Source organism: Bombina bombina, chromosome 1 (genome assembly GCF_027579735.1).
Source record: "Bombina bombina isolate aBomBom1 chromosome 1, aBomBom1.pri, whole genome shotgun sequence".
Taxonomy (NCBI): domain Eukaryota; kingdom Metazoa; phylum Chordata; class Amphibia; order Anura; family Bombinatoridae; genus Bombina; species Bombina bombina.
The window spans coordinates 94775259-94794588 of NC_069499.1; the positions used below are offsets into that span (position 1 = coordinate 94775259).

At 36.1% G+C, this 19330-nt stretch overlaps 1 protein-coding gene across 1 annotated transcript in view; it reads left to right on the plus strand.

The window, feature by feature from the left end:
- Window positions 1-13304, plus strand: part of PRIMA1 (proline rich membrane anchor 1) — a 162214-nt gene extending 148910 nt beyond the window's left edge. Inside the window, exon 5 of the mRNA XM_053710015.1 lies at window positions 12709-13304. Within this exon, the coding sequence (XP_053565990.1) occupies window positions 12709-12808 (100 nt within the window). The 3' untranslated portion in view covers window positions 12809-13304. The remainder of the gene's footprint in view (window positions 1-12708) is intronic.
- Window positions 13305-19330: the final 6026 nt, after the last annotated feature.

Here is a 19330-nt window from a genome sequence, read left to right on the forward strand (position 1 = left end):
TAGATTACAAGTGGAGCGCTACGTTATTGTGCGCCCGTAAATTAGCAAATTCGCCCGTTTATGGGCGCACGATAAATAACCAACCATTACAAGTGGCTGGTTATTGCTACCGTGAGCTTTTGAGAAGCAGTTTTTAGGGGTTAAAGTTGGCTGCTGCGGACTGTTAGAAATAAAAACGGCACTGGAAAGTCTATGGGGAACTGTATTTCCTGTAAATATATATGTATATGCTTATATACATATATACGTATGTGTTAATAAGTGTATACACACATATTAACACATAAATACGTATATATTCATATACATATATATTTAAAGGGACATAATACTCATATGCTAAATCACTTGATAGTGATGCATCGGAACCTGAAAAAGCTCACCAGAGTAAGTGCTGTGTAAAAAGCTATCTTTCAGTTACTGCCCGGCTCCAGGTAAAAAAAAGAAAAAAAGAAAGAAATGAACAGCAGCCAATCAACATCAGCGGTCATGAACTGTTTTACTGTGATCTCATGAGATTTCATGTAACTCTCATGAGATTTCATATTAAACTTCCTTAAACTGAATAGGGAAATAACATGAGTGTGCATGAAGCTCGCTCCCTTGCAGGTCCCAGGACAGGCATACTGATTTGCTGCTTAAAGTCCTTTACAATGGGGTGGGAATACTTAGGGCATTTTGAGGTAAAATATCTTTCTTTTTTACATAGAGGTGATATTTTCTAGTCAGCTTTTTACAGCTACGCTGCATCAGTTTCAAGTATTTCAACATTTGGGTATCATGATCCATTAAATTTGCTGCCCATCACTGCACGACTTACCCCCTTCGCTGCACTAGTTCTCATGTCGTGACTGTGACATGAGACCGAGTCTCCCATTGGAGCCTATGGAAGCGTAAAGCTTCCATGCAATGAAAACGCAAGGTATCGTTTGCATTGATGGCTACTTCAAATACCAGCGCACAATTGCGTGTGTTGGTATGACTAATGGAGCGCAAATATCGCATTCACAAAAGCACAATTTTGACCTCCATTCATAATCTGGCCCATAATATAAACCGGCATTTAGATCAACTTTTATATCGGAGTCACTTCTATTATTAGGGCAAGTACCTTGGATTAAAATTTAAATTGCTCCCTAGATTGATTTGATAATGTCACATTCTTGTGTAGTTCTTTTTATTAAATTACTAAATACAGCTTCATATTCCATATCACACATGATTCCAAGATTCAGATAGAGCTTGACATTTAAAGACTGTTCAAGTTACTTCATTAACTTAGTATTTGTTCCCTTGGTATCCTGTGTTAAAAAATAATATTAAAGGGACAGTCTAGTCCAAAATAAACTTTCATGATTCAGATAGAGAATGTAATTTTAAACAATTTTCCAATTTACTTTTATCACCAATTTTGCTTTGTTTTTTGGTTTTCTTAGTCGAAAGCTAAACCTAGGAGGTTCATATGCAAATTTCTAAGCCTTTGAAGGCCGCCTCTTCTCTCAGGGTATTTTTACAGTTTTTCACCACTAGAGGGTGTTAGTTCATGTGTGTCATATAGATAACACTGTGCTCAGGTACATGGAGCTCCAGTGAGCCAGCTTTGATTGGCTAAAATGGATGTCTGTCAAAAGAACTGAAATAAGGGGGCAGTTTACAGAGTCTTAGATACAAGATAATCACAGAGGTAAAACATGTATTATTATAACTGTGTTGGTTATGCAAAACTAGGGAATGGGTAATAAAGGGATTATCTATCTTCTAAAACAATACATTTTTTGGTGTAGACTGTCCCTTTAATGGTGATTGGTGGCTACCCACATATGCCTCTTATTACTGGCTCACCAGATGTGTTCAGCTAGCTCCCAGTAGTTCATTGCAGATCCAGAGCTGACTTTGGCCTAGATTACAAGTGGAGCACAATCAATGGCAGGTTCATTATCTTTTGCTTTACCGCACAATCTGGTATTCTAACTTCCTATACTTTTAATGGATAGCACTACATTTGCAACAATATTTGTAACAATATTGCTATACATATAGTGCTCAAGACATGTTCACACTCTTGAAGCTACGTATATTTGCTTTTCAACAAAGGATACAAACATATCCTGATCTTATTACAGGTGATTTTGTTTAAACATGTTAGAAACTAATTTAAAGAGATAGAAAAGTCAAAATTAAACTTCCATGATTCCGATAGAGCATGTCATTTTAAATTCACTTCTTTTTTTAAAAAATACACACAAATTAATCAGCACTGAAATAGCAAGGCCAAAGTCAAATCAGATAAAAAGTATCAAATCTGCTGATGTGCTGTTACAAACCCCAAATATGTTTCTATTCAATAAAAAATAAACATTTAATACTAAACTTGGTACTTTTAAAGAGAATGGAGAGCAATATGTTTAAATTGCAAAGTGTGGCTTCTGAACAGTCAATCGTGATTTATAGTCACCGTGTCACATATGATATCCAGTATAGATAGTCCAGAAATGTAGTAAGTTCAGGGTATTACAATCCACAGTCTTCTCCTGGTAGTGAGCTGGATAATACTGCTTGAATCAAGAGCTGAATAGGCTGAATAGTTTATTAATAGTTTATTAAAACAGATGCACTCACAAAATGATAAAAAAAGGCATATCTTAGCTGTTTAGCGTGTTGTCCGCAGCTCAGGTGATCCAGACCTCTACACTGCTCACGCACCCGCCAAGCTATGTGAACAATAGAAGCTATAATATAATGCCAAATATACAATAACACAAACACCTCTGACCCAATGTGTTTCTTCAGCTATCTAAGCAGACTTTTTCAGGAAATTCACAGAATATAACTAAAACTACCGATCGAGTCATTTAAAAATGGCGCTTAAGAACACACCCACTCGCCTATTGGACAAACCCAGTGACGTAACATCAAATGAGGAGAGCTTTTCTGATTATGCACAGTGTGTCAGATATATATGACACTCATATGTATAGCGCTATTGGTGCCGAGGGGAAACCCCTCATAGCGATGTTACGGAATGTATCATATTTTAGCGATCATAGTTAAGGAGAGCCCTTCAACGTAAGCACTCTGTGTGGTATTTATAGAACCCAGTTATTGCTGAGTAACATGGGTAAATATTCCCAATATGATTACGTACTGTGATAAGATCAAATAGATTATATTGGTGATTAACATCCAATTCATTTGGCATCACAAAATACTATGTTAAACATATTGACTACAGGCAATACTCTTAATGACATCATCCTAATATTGGAATTTGGGTGTGTTCATCTTCGCAGCCATATAATTTGCACAATAAAAGACCAAAAATTGGTGAACAATAATTATATTGCACCATTAGTAAAAAACATATAGTTCAAAGGGCAAAGAGAATATATATATATATATATATATAATTAAATTAATTATATATATTCTCCTTGCCCTAAGATCCCTATATTCTATTATCTTCCTAAGCTCCACAAGGATAGCTGTAATCCACCTGGAAGACCTTTCATCTCTGGAATAAATTCCATTACTAGGAACTTGTCAGCCTACATTGATTGTTTTTTACAACCTATTGTTAGAAATATCAAATCATATTTGAAAGACACTAGGGAGGTTATACAGTTGTTTGAAGGAATAAAGTGTAGAGAAGATTATAATTGAATGCAATGTAGCGGCACTGTATACCAGCATTCCAGATGGGGCAGGGATTAAAGCCTTTCAAGAATATAGTGCAAGGTGTGATTTACCACAATCACAAATCCAGTTCTTAATGGATAGTATTTCCTTTATCCTGAACCACAACTATTTTAATTTTAATGATTAATTTTTCCAACAGATTCAGGGCACAGCGATGGGGACTATTATGGCCCCATCCTATGCCAATATATATATGGCGGTTTCTGAAGACAGGTACATTTGGAACAATAATCCATTTTTGGAGAATAATGTTGTTTTTGGCTGATATAGCAATGATATTATCCTAATTTGGAAGAGTGATATTAAAATGGCAGATAATTTCTTTAAGTTCATAAATACTAATATATACAATCTGTCTTTTACATGCAAAATTGAGAAATATCAGATAGATTTTTTTGGACTTCACTCTCTTTTGCAATCCTGAAACTGAAGCGGTGGCAGTTAAGAATTTTAGAAAGTCCACCGACAGTAATGGATTTTTTAAATGCGGGTATCAGCCATTTGCACAGTTGGAAGTCTTACATTCCCTATGGACAGTTCCAGCGAAATCGCAGAAACTGCACCATGGAAAATGACTTCATCAAAGAGGCTGATATTTTAGAAAAAAAGTTCATACAGAAGGGATTTAAAAAAGAGCTAGTCACAAAAGCGAGGAATAAGACCGCCTCTATCTCGAGAGAAGCCCTTTTAAAACCAAAAAGTAAAGCTAAAAACAGGAAGATGTTAAATATATTACTACCTTTAGTGTAGGAGCCAATAGAATTAAATCTGCTATAAGTAAACATTGTTAAGTTCTTAAACTAGATCCCCTTTTAGGTGAAGAATTGGCTGAGAGACCTGAAGTTGTATTTAAAAAAAATAAAAATTTTAAAAATGTACTAGCACCCTCCCAGTTGAGAACTAAGTGCAAGCAACATAAACCTGTAGTCAAATTGGATGGTACTTTATCAGGATGGTTGAGCCTGAACAATGGTCTGTACAAATGTGGATGGATGAATTGTTGCCTACGTCCCTTAATAAAACCAGGAGATAAGGTTCAAAATTGGGACAGGTCACAAGAGTTTAAAATCACAAACCAGTCCACATTCAATACTACCTTTGCTGTGTACATACTTAGCTGCAGCTGTAATCTTATTTACATAGGCAGGACCAAAAGAAAATTTAAGAAGAGGATCTATGAACACATCACTATAATAGAAAAAGGTTTCAAACTACACAGCTGTGTCAGAACATAGGAATAGTACACAAATATTGCTTAATCTGCGTAGGTGTGAAACAAAGTGGATTCACAAGTTAGGGAGTCTCTCTTTCCATTGGCTGATTTGAATAGCCAATAGAATTTCAGTAGCTCTCATCCTATTGAATGATTTGAACAGCCAATAGGCTTTCAGTAGCTCTCATTCTATTGGCTGATTTGAATTTCCAAAATCAAATCAGCCAATAGGAATGCAAGGGATGCCATTTTGAATCGGGTACCTTGCATTGAAGATTCAGTATATGGTGGCGACCGTATGAAGAGGATGCTCCGCACCGGATGTCTTCAGGATGGACCCGCTCTGCGCCACCGGGATGAAGATAGACGATGCCGCCGGGATAAAAATAGAAGATGCCGCCTGGATGAAGATGGAGCAGCCGGGATGAAGATCCTTCAAGTGGGACTTCAACAACTGTAAGTGGAATTTCGGGGGTTAGTGTTAGGATTTTTTAAACTTTTTTGGTTGTTTTTTTTTTTTTTAGTTTAGGGTTTGGGCTTTTCGTAAAAGAACTAAATGCCCTTTCAAGGGCAATGCCCATACAAATGCCCTTTTCAGGGCAATGGTTAGCTTAGGTTTTTTTTTAGATAGTTTTTTTATTTTGGGGGTTTGGAGGTGGGGGTGTGTAATGTTAGTGAGACTTTGTATTTTTTTTCAGGTTAAAGAGCTGTTTAACTTAGGGCACTGCCCTACAAAAGGCCCTTTTAAGGGCTATTGGTAATTTATTATAGATTAGGTTTTTTATTTTGGGGTGTTTTTTTTTTTTTTAAATGGGTATTAGAATAGGAATAATTTATATTATTTTTGATAATTCGTTTGTTATTTTATGTATTGTTTTTTTTTTTTTGTTTTGGGGTGGGTTTTTATTTTTAGATTAGGGGTTGGGCATTTCATAAAAGCGCTGAATGCCCTTTTAAGGGCAGGAAAAAGAGCTGAATGCCCTTTTAAGGGCAATGCCCATACAAATGCCCTTTTCAGGTCAATGGGTATGTTAGATTTTAATTTATTTTTATTTTGTGGGTTTGGAGGGTGGGGGTTTGTATACTGTTAGGGGGTGTTGGTTTTGTTTTGTAGCAAAAGAGCTGTTAACTTTAGGGCAATGCCCTACAAAAGGCCCTTTTAAGGGCCCTTGGTAGTTTATTATAGATTAGGCTTTTTTATTTTGGAGTGTTTTTTTTTTTTTTTTCAAGGGTATTAGAATAGGAATAATTTTTATTATTTTGGATGATTTCGTTTGTTATTTATTGCAATGGTAGGTTTTAATTTTTGTAATGTTAGATTATAGTGTAAGGCAGCTTAGGTTTTATTTCACAGGTAAATTTGTATTTACTTTAACTAGGTAATTATTAAATAGTTAATAACTATTTACTAACTAGTCTATCTAGTTAAAATAAATACAAACTTACCTGTAAAATAAAAATAAAACCTAAGCTAGCTACAATATAACTATTAGTTATATTGTAGCTATCTTAGGTTTTATTTCACAGGTAAGTATGTATTTAGTTTTAAATAGGTAGTTAGTTAATAATTGTAACTTTAATGTATCTCTATTTTAAGTATGTTAAAGTTAGGGTTAGGGTTACATTAGGGTTACGGTTAGGTTTAGGGTTAGGTTTAGGGGTTAATAGTTTAATTTAGGTTGTTGCAATGTTGGGGGCTGGTGGTTTAGGGGTTAATAGATTTATTTAGTGGTAGTGATGTGGGAGGCTTTATTTAGTTGCGGCGATGTCGGGGAGCGGCAGAATAGGGGTTAATAGATTTATTATAGTGTGGGTGATGTTGGGGTGCAGGAGAATAGGGGTTAATAACTTTAGTATAGTGGCGGCGATATCGGGAGCGGCAGATTAGGGGTTAATAGCTTTATTTAGGTGGTGGCGATATAGAGAGCGGCAGATTAGGGGTTAATAACATTAAGTAGGTGTCGGTAATGTTGGGGGCGGCAGATTAGGGGTTAGGTTTAAACATATCTTTTTTTCCCCCATAGACATCAATGGGGCTGTGTTACGGAGCTTTTCATTCCGCGCTTCAGGTGTTATTTTTTTTCTGACACCTTCTCCCCATTGATGTCTATGGGGAAAGCGTGCATGAGCACGTCAAAACAGCGCTTGAATTGTGTGCGGTATGGAGCTCAATGCAACCATATCGCACGCACAAGGCAGCTGTTTGAAAACTTGTAATGGCTGCGCTATAGGGGGTGAAATAACACAACTTTTGTTGCCTTCATTTAATTCCCTATAGCGCGCATAACTCGTAATCTAGGTGAATGTTATTTATTCAAGTCCATTGCTGTGGAGTTCTTTCGTAGGTATAGTAACAAAAGTGAGGTGAGTGATGTAGGACAGAGTACCCCACCAAGTAGCAGTATCACAGCTAAAACTGGAAGCTAAAGGAGAAAAAGTTTTAAAAAACGGATAAAGTAATTGTAGTGAGACAATCTAATTACTATGCGATAGTAAGACCCATTAAGGCAGCACCACCAGGGCCTGGGGTGGAAAAGAGAAATATATCCAGAGAGTCCAGGAGATATATGGGTAGAGGGGAAAGGGAGAGAACATGGCACAACAGCAAACCTGCCAAGAGACGGCCTCCCACCAAAACTCATGGACCGGGCAAGGAGAGCATTAATCAGAGAGGCAGCATAGAGACCTAGGATAAACCTGGAGGAGCTACAGAGTTCCACAGCAGAGACTGGAGTATCTGTAAATAGGACGACAATAAGCCGTACGCTTCATAGAGTTGGGCTTTATGGCAGAGTGGCTACAAGAAAGACATTACTTTCAGCAAAAAAACACGTTTTGAGTTTGCGAAAAGGTATGTGGGAGACTCCCAAAATGTATGGAGGAAGGTGCTCTGGTCTGATGAGACTAAAATTGAACTTTTCGGCCATCAAAAAAAACAAACAACGCTATGTCTTACGCAAACCCAACACATCAAATCACCCAAAGAACACCATCCCCACAGTGAAACATGGTGGTGGCAGCATCATGCTGTGGGGATGTTTTTCAGCAGCCGGGACTGGGAAACTGGTCAGAGTTGGATGGTGCTAAATACAGGGATATTCTTGAGCAAAACCTGAACAACTCTGTGCATGATTTGAGGTTAGGATGGAAGTTCACCTTCCAGCAGGACAATGACCCCAAACACACTGCTAAAGCAACACTTGAGTGGTTTAAGGGGAAACATGTAAAAGTGTTGGAATGGCCTAGTCAAAGCCCAGACCTCAATCCAATAGAAAATCTGTGGTCAGACTTAAAGATTGCTGTTCACAAGCGCAAACTGCTGTTCACAAGCGCAAACCATCCAACTTGAAGGAGCTGGAGCAGTTTTGCAAGGAGGGGCAAAAATCCCAGTGGTAAGATGTGGCAAGCTCATAGAGACTTATCCAAAGCGACTTGGAGGTGTGATTGCCGCAAAAGGTGACTCTACAAAGTATTGACTTTACGTGGGGTGACTAGTTATGCACATTGACTTTTTCTGTTATTTTGTCCTATGTTTTGTTGTTTCACAATAAAACAAAAAAACATCTTCAAAGTTGTGGGCATGTTCTGTAAATTAAATGATGCAAATCCACAAACAATCCATGTTAAATCCAGGTTGTGAGGCAACAAAACACGAAAAATGCTTTGGGGGGTGAATACTTTTGTAAGGCATTGTATATTATAGCTTCTATTGTTCACATAGCTTGGCGGGTGCGTGAGCAGTGGAGAGGTCTTGATCACCTGAGCTGCGGACATCACGCTAAACAGCTAAGATACCCCTGTTTCTTTTATCATCTTGTAAATGCATATATATATGCTTTTGTCTGTTTTAATAAACTATTCAGCCCCTGTGAATCAGAGTTGCACTTGTGTTTTGTTTCTATTTTCAAATGAGCTTTGTTCTCTTGATATCCCTTGTTAAAAAAAAATATGCACATATCCTACACTAGTGGGAGATGCTGCTAATTTGTCTTTTGTGATTGGCTGACTCGATGTGTTCATCTTGGTGCCAGTAGTTCAATGCTGTTCCTTCAGCAAAGGATAATAATGGAAGTAAATTTGAAAGTTGTTTAAAATGGTAGGTTTTTCCAAATCATGAAAGAAAATGTTGGAGTTTCCTGTCCCTTTAAGTAGGGATACTGTAACAATTAGCAAAGTGCTTTCCTGTCCATGCATGTGTCTTCTCAGTGTCAGGTAGAATGCTGTTGTTGCAGAATGAAACAAGCTGGAATCAATGGCTGAGAGGCCCAGCTCACCACAAGCCCTTACTAGATCACTGAACATAAACACAGTGTTCAAACAAAGGCCAAGTGTAAGAGAGCAATTAGGCTAAGTTTAGTAGCTGAACTCTCTAGTACTTTATTCAGCTCCTACAAAACAAATTAAATTACTATAAAGTAACTGTAAATTTATAAATTCAAATATTAAGGAAAGACATACCCTTGTAAAAGTTTGGTCTCGCTATCCAGACGAATATAAACTTGTATATATATATATGTATATATACATATGTCTATATTTGTGTACATTTGTATTTATGTGTTTATATGTGTATATATGTCTGTAAATACATATATACACATGAATACATACTGTATATATACTGTATATATATATATATATATATACATGCATATTTAGACATGTATATCTATATATCTCTATGTTAAAGCCCTTTGCCTGCCTTTTTTTCTCTAAAACCTAAGATCTTATATATTTTAGCCCTTATAACTTTTGAGTGTAATATTTTTTAAGAATAATTTTCATTAGATAGTGTTATTATGAGTGAAACTGTATTATGTAATATATTTTTGATGTGTTTTGTGGCAGTTTATTGTTTCGCAAAACGGTTAACCAGAGCTCTGAGGACACACTAACCTCTCGAATGTTACCTTCAATTACCCCTAAGCGATCATGTTTACTTTCAACTTGTAATACGAGAGCAATTTAACTTGCTAGTAAACAAACGTGAAAAACCGATATCGCTCGTGTGCAAACCATAAATGCCCCACTCGTTATCTGGCCCTTAGTCATCTGTACAACAATTTACAATTATATTAAATATACAGCAAATGGGCCATAAAGCAACACCAATTAGCAAACAGGTGCTTGTTAGTGCCAGCTACCACTAACTGTGTTCCATCCCCTTTCACTTTTAGTCAGGGGCGTATTATGGCCTAGGCCAGCAAGGCCGGTGCCTAGGACGTCAGATTTGGGAGGGCAGCAGATTTGGGGGAGAAGAAAAGTGCGTCAGTATTCCCTCCCAAACAGTGCTGCCGCTGGGCTGGTGCTACAGGGATTTTTGGCGGTATTTTATTATTTATTTAAAAATACTGTGACACTAATGAGTAGTTTGTTTTTGTGACGTCATGCAATGTTGTGTTTCCTGGTCCCGCCTCCTCCTCGTGTAGTTTTATTTTCTGGGCCTATAGCCGGTTAGTATCGGGCTGAAGCCGGGAGGTGTAACCGTACTCAGGGATGCCGTATCTACCCGTGGGCTTCTGCACACTCTATGGTAGTTGTCTCCTGTGGGAGCTGCTTTCAATGTCAAGCAGCAGCAAAGACTAGATGTGTTCAGAACTTCAGCAAGAACAAGGTGAGATTTCGCCTGGGTCATGTAGAGGATCGATGAATGGGGAACGCTGTAACTGTAGAGTCTGATTTACAGAAAATTAGTTGAGAAGCTATTAGAGCACTGTGTCTCTGTTGGATGATATAAGACGACTATGCCGAGTAACTGCTAGAGAGTACTATGTGGCTGCCAGAGAGTAGCGTGTGTAATATGACTTCTAGTCACAACGGTGTGATGGCTAGACAAAACTGTGCAACTGTCATGGTAAATTGTAACAGCCAGAAAAAAACTGTGCAACTGTCATGCATTTTAGAGAGGGTACATTATGCACTTTATTTCAAATACTAAAGTAAAATGAAGAGTGAGTTAATTTACATAAAGAACTCCCTGACTTCACTATGCACAGGGAAGGGATATATAGAATTGCATTTTGTCTATATCTATCTATCTATATATAGTGTGTGTGTCCCTGCATATGCATTAGTTATTTTCTGTCCCTGCATATGTATTTAGGTTTAAATCACCCACCTCTGTGAATGGAAGCCCTACTACTTAAAGACATATTTTATTTTTTATTTTTAAATGTTACATACTGACCAAAAAATATTATGGCCAAAAACGGCATAAAACATGGGGGGTGAGGTGAGGGGGGAGGGGGGGGGGGGCGGCAGCTGAATTTTGAGTGCCTAGGGCAGCACAAAGCCTAAATACACCACTGCTATTAGTACAGCAACCTGACAGTTTTTAGAATATTTATCATGCAAATGTCATGTAGAAATTTGCTCTTCTAAAAAGGACATTAAAGGAACATTAAAGTGAATACATAAGAAATTATTCACTGTATTGCAACATTGCTGTATAAAAAAAATACATGTTTTAACAACAAATAATAGTGTAATTGTGTGAGAAAAATATGTAGTGTTTTGTAGTCCCTTGAAAAGATATTCAAATGTTGTCTACCTTACTTTCTTTACTGTGGCCAGTTAGGGACTGAAATAATTTAGCTTCTTCCCAATTCAACCAATCACTTTGCTGCAAGTAGGAATGTTGGTCCACAGAACACACTATAGCCTTTCTAGAGGAATGGAAACACTACAGTTTACTGAGTTAAAGGGACATGAAACCCACCTTTTTTCTTTCATGATTTAGAAAGAGAGTGCAATTTTAAACAACTTTCTAATTTACTTCTATTATTTAATTTGTTTCATTCTCTTAATATTTTTTAATGAAAAACATATCTAGATAGGCTCAGTTGGTGGCTGGACATAGATGCTTCGTGTGATTGGCTTACACATGTGCATTGTTATTTCTTCAACAAAGGATAGCTAAAAAATGAAACAAATTACATAATAGAAGTAAATTTGAATGTTATTTAAAATTGTATTCTCTACCTGAATCATGAAATATTTTTTTGGGTTTAGTGTCCCTTTAATTTAGAACAAATACATGCAAAAAAAAATATTTGAGGAGTGTATTACAAGTTTTTTTTGTTTCATAATCAAACATTTTGGGCCAGATTACAAATGGAACGGTATTATAAATCCTAGACAGAATGATGTTTTGAAAGCAAAGATTAGCCTTAGTTTAAGATGCATTTTAAAAATATTAATATTAGTTGTTTAATTATTTAAAAAAATAAGTTTAAAGTTTCAGTGTCAATAAAGCTATTGGTGCCACCATGTTCTCAACTAAACTTTTTTTTTTTTTTTAAAATATTTGCAGATATACAATGAAGTTCATAATTTTTTAGAGCATAAATAAAAAAGTACTTCAATGTCCTAATAAAGGAGCACTAAAGCCCAAATTAAACTTTCATGATTCAGATTTTAAATAACTTTACCATTCTCTTCCATTATCTAAATGTGCAGAATCTTTTTATAGGCATTCTTTCTGAGGCACCATTTCTTACTGAGCATGTGCAAGAATTCACAGAATATGCGTATATGCATTTTGTGATGGGCTGATACGTAATGCAATGAAAAGGAAAATGAACTAATTTTGAAATTTGTCAGAAAAAAATTATGCAATTCGCCTGTGTTTAATTGTTCGTTATGGAAAGCTTTCATCTTAGTGAATAGTTTTTTAATCGCATTACAATTTAGATTTTTTTAATCTATGTATCATATAGTTAATGATGTTGCTTTGAATTCCAAAAGTATTCTGTCACTTTATTTCTCCTTTTCTGTTTATTACCACCTTTCCCCCCAAGGAAACCACTGCGTAAGGAAGAAAATGGGACTAGCAGAGTCGAATATGCAATGACCTCTGAAACTGGTAAACAGCAGGACTCCAACAACGCAGTCGTATAATCCCTGCACAACCTCCAAGTCCAAGGAGGTATTGAAATGTGTTCTGTTTTTTTGGATAAAAAGCACTGTCAGTGGGAGATTGAACAGACTTCATTTGGAAAGCAGAACAGACATCAGTTTAAGCTGTGAAGAGAGAACCTTCAGAGGTCCTAGTCTTGCTGATGTCACTCACAGTGTAATCTGTCAATCAGAGCATTAATAGAGGATACCTAACCATGGAATAATCATTGCATGTGTTTGCTGAAAATCTAGGTACTGCTCTTCTTGAATTACTGTCTGAAAAAACTGCCAAAGTGGAACTGTATCATTTGTTTTGGATGTACAATTTCACGGAGAAGATGAGGTGGAAAACTACACCTGCATGGTTTTCATTTCCAAGATAGAATTTTTCTATGATTTATTACAGGGAAAGGAGCCATTTACATCGGACACCCAAAATGAATGCATGCACTTAATAAGCTAACCCAGGAAATACAGCTTTGGTATCAGATCTATGCAATACCCAATGGCTGAAGACTTTTAGGCTAAGGATAAAATGGTTATTGGTTAGAACATTAATAGATAAAATTATTAACCCTTTTGTTGTCAAAAGGGCCTGCAGTGCATTCCCAAATGTTTTGCAGATCACCTTTGACAGTTAATGGGTTAAACGTTCAGATGTTGTTCCAAGGTGCTTTGAACAATACTCGGTTTTCTGTTAAAAAACCTCTTTTTATACAGATGTTTTTAGTTTTAGCTTTAACAAACAATCCTCCTTTCCTCTTAGTGCCCTCAGACGGTGTAAATATGGCAGACTTGTATGTTTTCCATTTGGCAGATCAAACGCTTTGTGCATTTTGTCCAGCCCTTGGGTTGATGAGAATGTCCTTTTATTTCACAGCTTATACAGCTAATCAGAAGCACTTTGGATACCCAGCCATTTAGAATTCCAAGGTCTTTCTGACATCATGTGTGTATATATAGTAATCTGTGTATCTGCTTTTTACATTACTTGTACCTATATAAATCAACATATAATTGTGTGCCAATATAAAGACTTAATTGCTATGTCACATTTTAAAGAGGACTTCCTAGCACTGATATCGGTTGTGGCTCTTTGGACTGAAATATATGGAATCCAGTTTAAAATATTTATTCCATTTGTGCACTGGCCACGGTTTTGAAATTCTATCTTTCCCCAATCATGTTTAACTATCTAAGGGAAATGCTCTTTTTTTTCTCAGTGATTCAAGCATTTTGAGTTATTGTATCATATTCAATGGGAGAAAATAATTACAAATATAATAAATTGCAACAAAAGACCATTTGAAATATGTTCATTTCATTTGTTCAAAGTAGCATTAAAGTATAAATAATTTTGTTTATCTGTTTAATGTAAGAGCATATTTTATAGTGTGTTGTATTATTATTATGTTATTTCTGAAAGATGTTAATGTGCTGAATAATATACATACTTAGCAGGCATGTCCCTGTTAGCCAATACAGCTGTAGGAGTTGTCTTTATCTTCCACCAACAATGGATACTTCAGTATTGTTAAAGGGACACTGAACCCAATTTTTTTCTTTTGTGATTCAGATAGAGCATGCAATTTTAAGCAACTTTGTAATTTTCTCCTATTATCAATTTTTCTTCGTTCTCTTGCTATCTTTATTTGAAAAAGAAGGCATCTAAGCTTTTTTTGTTGTTTCAGGACTCTGGACAGTACTTTTTTATTGGTGGACGAATTTATCCACCAGTCAGCAAGAACAACCCAGGTTGTTCACCAAAAATGGGCCGGAATCTAAACTTACATTCTTGCATTTCAAATAAAGATACCAAGAGAATTAAGAAAATTTGATAATAGGAGTAAATTAGAAAGTTGCTTAAAATTGCATGCTCAATCTGAATCACGAAAGAAAAAATTTGGTTCAGTGTCCCTTTAATGCTTAGCCATGCATTTCCTCTAGGTTTCATTTTAAATTTAAACAGCTCATCTTTAGCCTTTTTATCATGCAAAAATACTTTAATATATTTAAATTCTGCTTTTTCATATGCATGGCATTTAGCTTATATTATCTATTTAATTCAATGCAGAAGAGTTTTTGGAGGATAAATTAGAACTTGAAATTTATAATTTATCATGACAAACATGCCAGTCTGTGTTCATTGTGCGCAAATTAGCAATGGTGTGTAAGCCAAGTTATATTTTGAGATTACAGAAGACTGGATAAATATTTGCATATCAACATTGATGATTGAAAATACGCATGGATATATCTCAATTATCTATATAAACTAGGATTGAATATACACACGGACATTTTGGAATTTATTGATTCAGTCTGTACCAAACACTTCTTATTTTTCTGTACAACAGAGGGAAATTTAATTGTATAAATTCTTTATTACACATTGCACTTTTGAAATTGCAAGTTAGTTACTAATAGATACAGCATTTAGATTCAGCATTTAGATTAAGCATTGTCTTTTTATCCAAGATTGGTTACTGTTTTTATAATCACTATACAGTTGTGGCCACAACTTGCTATTCATTTTTATATTTTATTTTTTATTGTTTTTCCATAAGTACCATATATTGATTAAATATTCATTTAAATGTTTTAACTTGCAAATTGTGTTTTATTATACATATAGAGTACTAAGCATAATCCATAAAGGTTTCTATATGTGATACATGGTAATTAACACCTATTTATATATTTTAATATTAAACAAACAAATTGCCCTCGGCTGTAATAGCGCCTTTCATAAAATCTAATTTTTGTTTTCTTTTGTTGACTAAGTGGAGAGATCTTAGTCTAGTTTGAGAGGCCAAGAGGCTGAGACTGTGTCCAAACGTTTTTCTTTTTGATCAGTATATTTGCATATATGTTATTCTGTTTCAGGATATAAATCTAAGATCACTTATTTTCCATGAATACAAATAAATTTAAAATATTTAAAAACCTTATCTTTCAAATGCATGATTTAAATTCTCTTTTTTTTTGGCTGCCAATAGAGGCGGTTCTTACTCAAAACAATGTATGGCATTATATTTCTGTACAGTATACTGTTTCAGACCTGAAAATATTTGCATATAGATTTTCAAAAGCATCCTATTTTTATGGGAAAATAGAAATATTCAGATCAATCATGTTTCTTAAGTAGGTCAAAAATATTGGTGGTTGGTGTCATGAAAATGATACCCCATATAAAGATGTGTTCAAATGTATACTCTTTTGCTGTTTTATACACACCCAGGGCCTGATTATTTAAAGCTATCTGCTGAGATGAAATGATCTAAAATGATCCTCCAATACAAAAATATCCCTCACAAGAAAGGCATTTTTTTCTATATTTAAGTGGCATTCCCTGTATTTCTGGACATTGCTTATACTGTATATGCATATTTTCTGTATCATTTACAAATTAATTTGCACTTTTTTCATATGTAAAGTAAAGCCTGACAGTTTCAGAAAGTGAGCAAGGGATTTCTCCCGGCAGACAGGGGAGTTTACTGTGTGTGTCTAAAGCTCTTTCAGAGCCTTCAAAATATTGTCTAAGCATTTTACACCTGCGGTTCTCATTTATTTATGTTGCTAATTGGGTTCAGATGAAATTCACAATACACTCAAAGTAATGTTTACTAAACTAGAAACAAACACAAGTTAAACTGAAGTGAAATTGTTTCAGTTTAATTTATATGTTATGCCAATACACTCCCTGTCAGATTTTCTATCTCTGAGAGCCTTATTACTTTCTATGGGAGGCAGTTCTCATCTCCATGTTTTTTCTTAGAGAAACAAATGAGTTCTGCCTCCTTGACATCTGATAGGTACTATCAATGCAAAGAGATTAACATGAACATTGTTGATACTGATGGAAGAACCTGCAAATGAATGTGCATCAGGATAAATAGTGTATGAAAACAATCACCTAGATTATGAGTTTTGCGTTAGAGGCTATGCGGTAGACATGTGCAATTCGGTTCGGTTCGATTCGGAAATTCGGAAAATTCGGAGATTCGGATCGAACCGAATTTCCGAATTAAAATACTGACGAATTTACCGAATAAATCCGAATTAGTTCGGATTTATTCAGTAAATTCGGATGGACATGGATTACACTAGTATTGTACAATATATTAGGTTATATCACTCTGCTATGGGTTACACCTTATATACAGTACATAATACTAGTCTAATACACAGCACACATACCGAAATTCCAAATTTCCGAACCGAATCGAACCGAATCCAGACAAATTTTTTCTAATCCCAATGAATCCGAAACGAATTTATCCAAAGTTTTCCGAATTCGAATCGATCCGAAACGAAATTCGAAAACCTCCAAATCGATCCGAACCAAAAATTTTTTTCGATCATGCACATATCTACTATGCGGTGCTAACGAGCAGTTTTCACTCGCCGCTCATTTACCTGCAGCGCTGGTATTACGAGTTTTCAGAAACCCGTCGTTAAAAGACAAGAAGTGAGTGTTGAGCAAAATTTTGTTCATTACCGCACTCCAATACCAGCGCTGCTTAAGTCAGCGGTGAGCTGGTGTAACATGCTCGTGCACGATTTCCCCATAGGAATCAACGGGGAGAGCCGGCTGAAAAAAAGTCTAACACCTGCCAAAAAGCAGCGTAAAACTCCTTAACGCAGCCCCATTGATTCCTATGGGGAAATAAAAGTTATGTCTACACCTAACACCCTAACATGAACCCTGAGTCTAAACACCCCTAATCTTACACTTATTAACCCCTAATCTGTCACCCCGACATCGCTGCCACCTACATTATATTATTAACCCCTAATCTGCCGCTCCGGACACCGCCGCCACCTACATTATAGTTATGAACCCCTAATCTGCTGCCCCCAACATCGCCGACACCTACATTATATTTATTAACCCTTAATCTGCTGCCCCCAACATCGCCACCACCTACCTACACTTATTAACCCCTAATCTGCCGCCCCCAACGTCACCGCCACTATAATAAATATATTAACCCCTAAACCGCTGCACTCCTGCCTCACAAACATTAGTTAAATATTATTAACCCCTAATCTGCCGGCCCTAACATTGCCGTCACCTACCTACATTTATTAACCCCTAATCTGCCGCCCCCAACGTCTCCGCCACTATATTAAAGTTATTAACCCCTAAACCTAAGTCTAACCCTAAACCTAACACCCCCTAACTTAAATAGAATTTAAATAAATCTAAATAAATATAACTATCATTAACTAAATTATTCCTATTTAAAACTAAATACTTACCTGTAAATGAACCCTAAGCTAGCTACAATATAACTAATAGTTACATTGTAGCCAGTTTAGGATTTATTTTTATTTTACAGGCAAGTTTGTATTTATTTTAACTAGGTAGAATAGTTATTAAATAGTTATTAACTATTTACTAACTACCTAGCTAAAATAAATACAAATTTACCTGTAAAATAAAACCTAACCTAAGTTACACTAACACCTAACACTACACTATAATTAAATAAATTACATAAATTAAAAACAATTGAATAAATTAAATTAGCTAAAATACAGAAAAAGAAAAAAACACTAAATTACAGAAAATAATAAACAAATTACAGAAATTTAAACTAATTACACCTAATCTAATAGCCCTATTAAAATAAAAAAGCCCCCCAAAATAAAAAAACCCTAGCCTAAACTAAACTACCAATAGCCCTTAAAAGGGCCTTTTGCGGGGCATTGCCCCAAAGTAATCAGTTACCTGTAAAAAAAAAAATACAAACAACCCCCCCAACAGTAAATCCCACCACCCACACAAACAACCCCCCAAATAAAATACTATCTAAAAAACCTAAGCTCCCCATTGCCCTGAAAAGGGCATTTGGTTGGGCATTGCCCTTAAAAGGGCAGTTAGCTCTTTTGCCACCCAAACCCTAATCTAAAAAATAAAACCCACCCAATACACCCTTTAAAAAACCTAACACTAACCCCCTGAAGATCGACTTACGGGGAGACGTCTCCATCCAAGCCGGGAGAAGTGGTCCTCCAGATGGGCAGAAGTCTTCATCCAAGCCGGGCGAAGTGGTCCTCCAGACGGGCAGAAGTCTTCATCCAAACTGGGCAGAAGTGGTTCTCCAGATAGGCAGAAGTCTTCATCCAGACGACATCTTCTATCTTCATCCATCTGGCGCAGAGCGGGTCCATCTTCAAGACATCTGACGCGGAGCATCCTCTTCCTCCGATGACTAAAACAGAATGAAGGTACCTTTAAGTGATGTCACCCAAGATGGCGTCCCTTAGATTCCGATTGGCTGATAGAATTCTATCAGCCAATCGGAATTAAGGTAGAAAAAATCCTATTGGCTGATGCAATCAACCAATAGGATTGAAGTTCAATCCTATTGGCTGATCCAATCAGCCATTATAATGCGAGCTCAATCCTATTGGCTGTTTGGATCAGCCAATAGAATTTAAGGTCAATCCTATTGGCTGATGGATTTTTTCTACCTTAATTCCGATTGGCCGATAGAATTCTATCAGCCAATC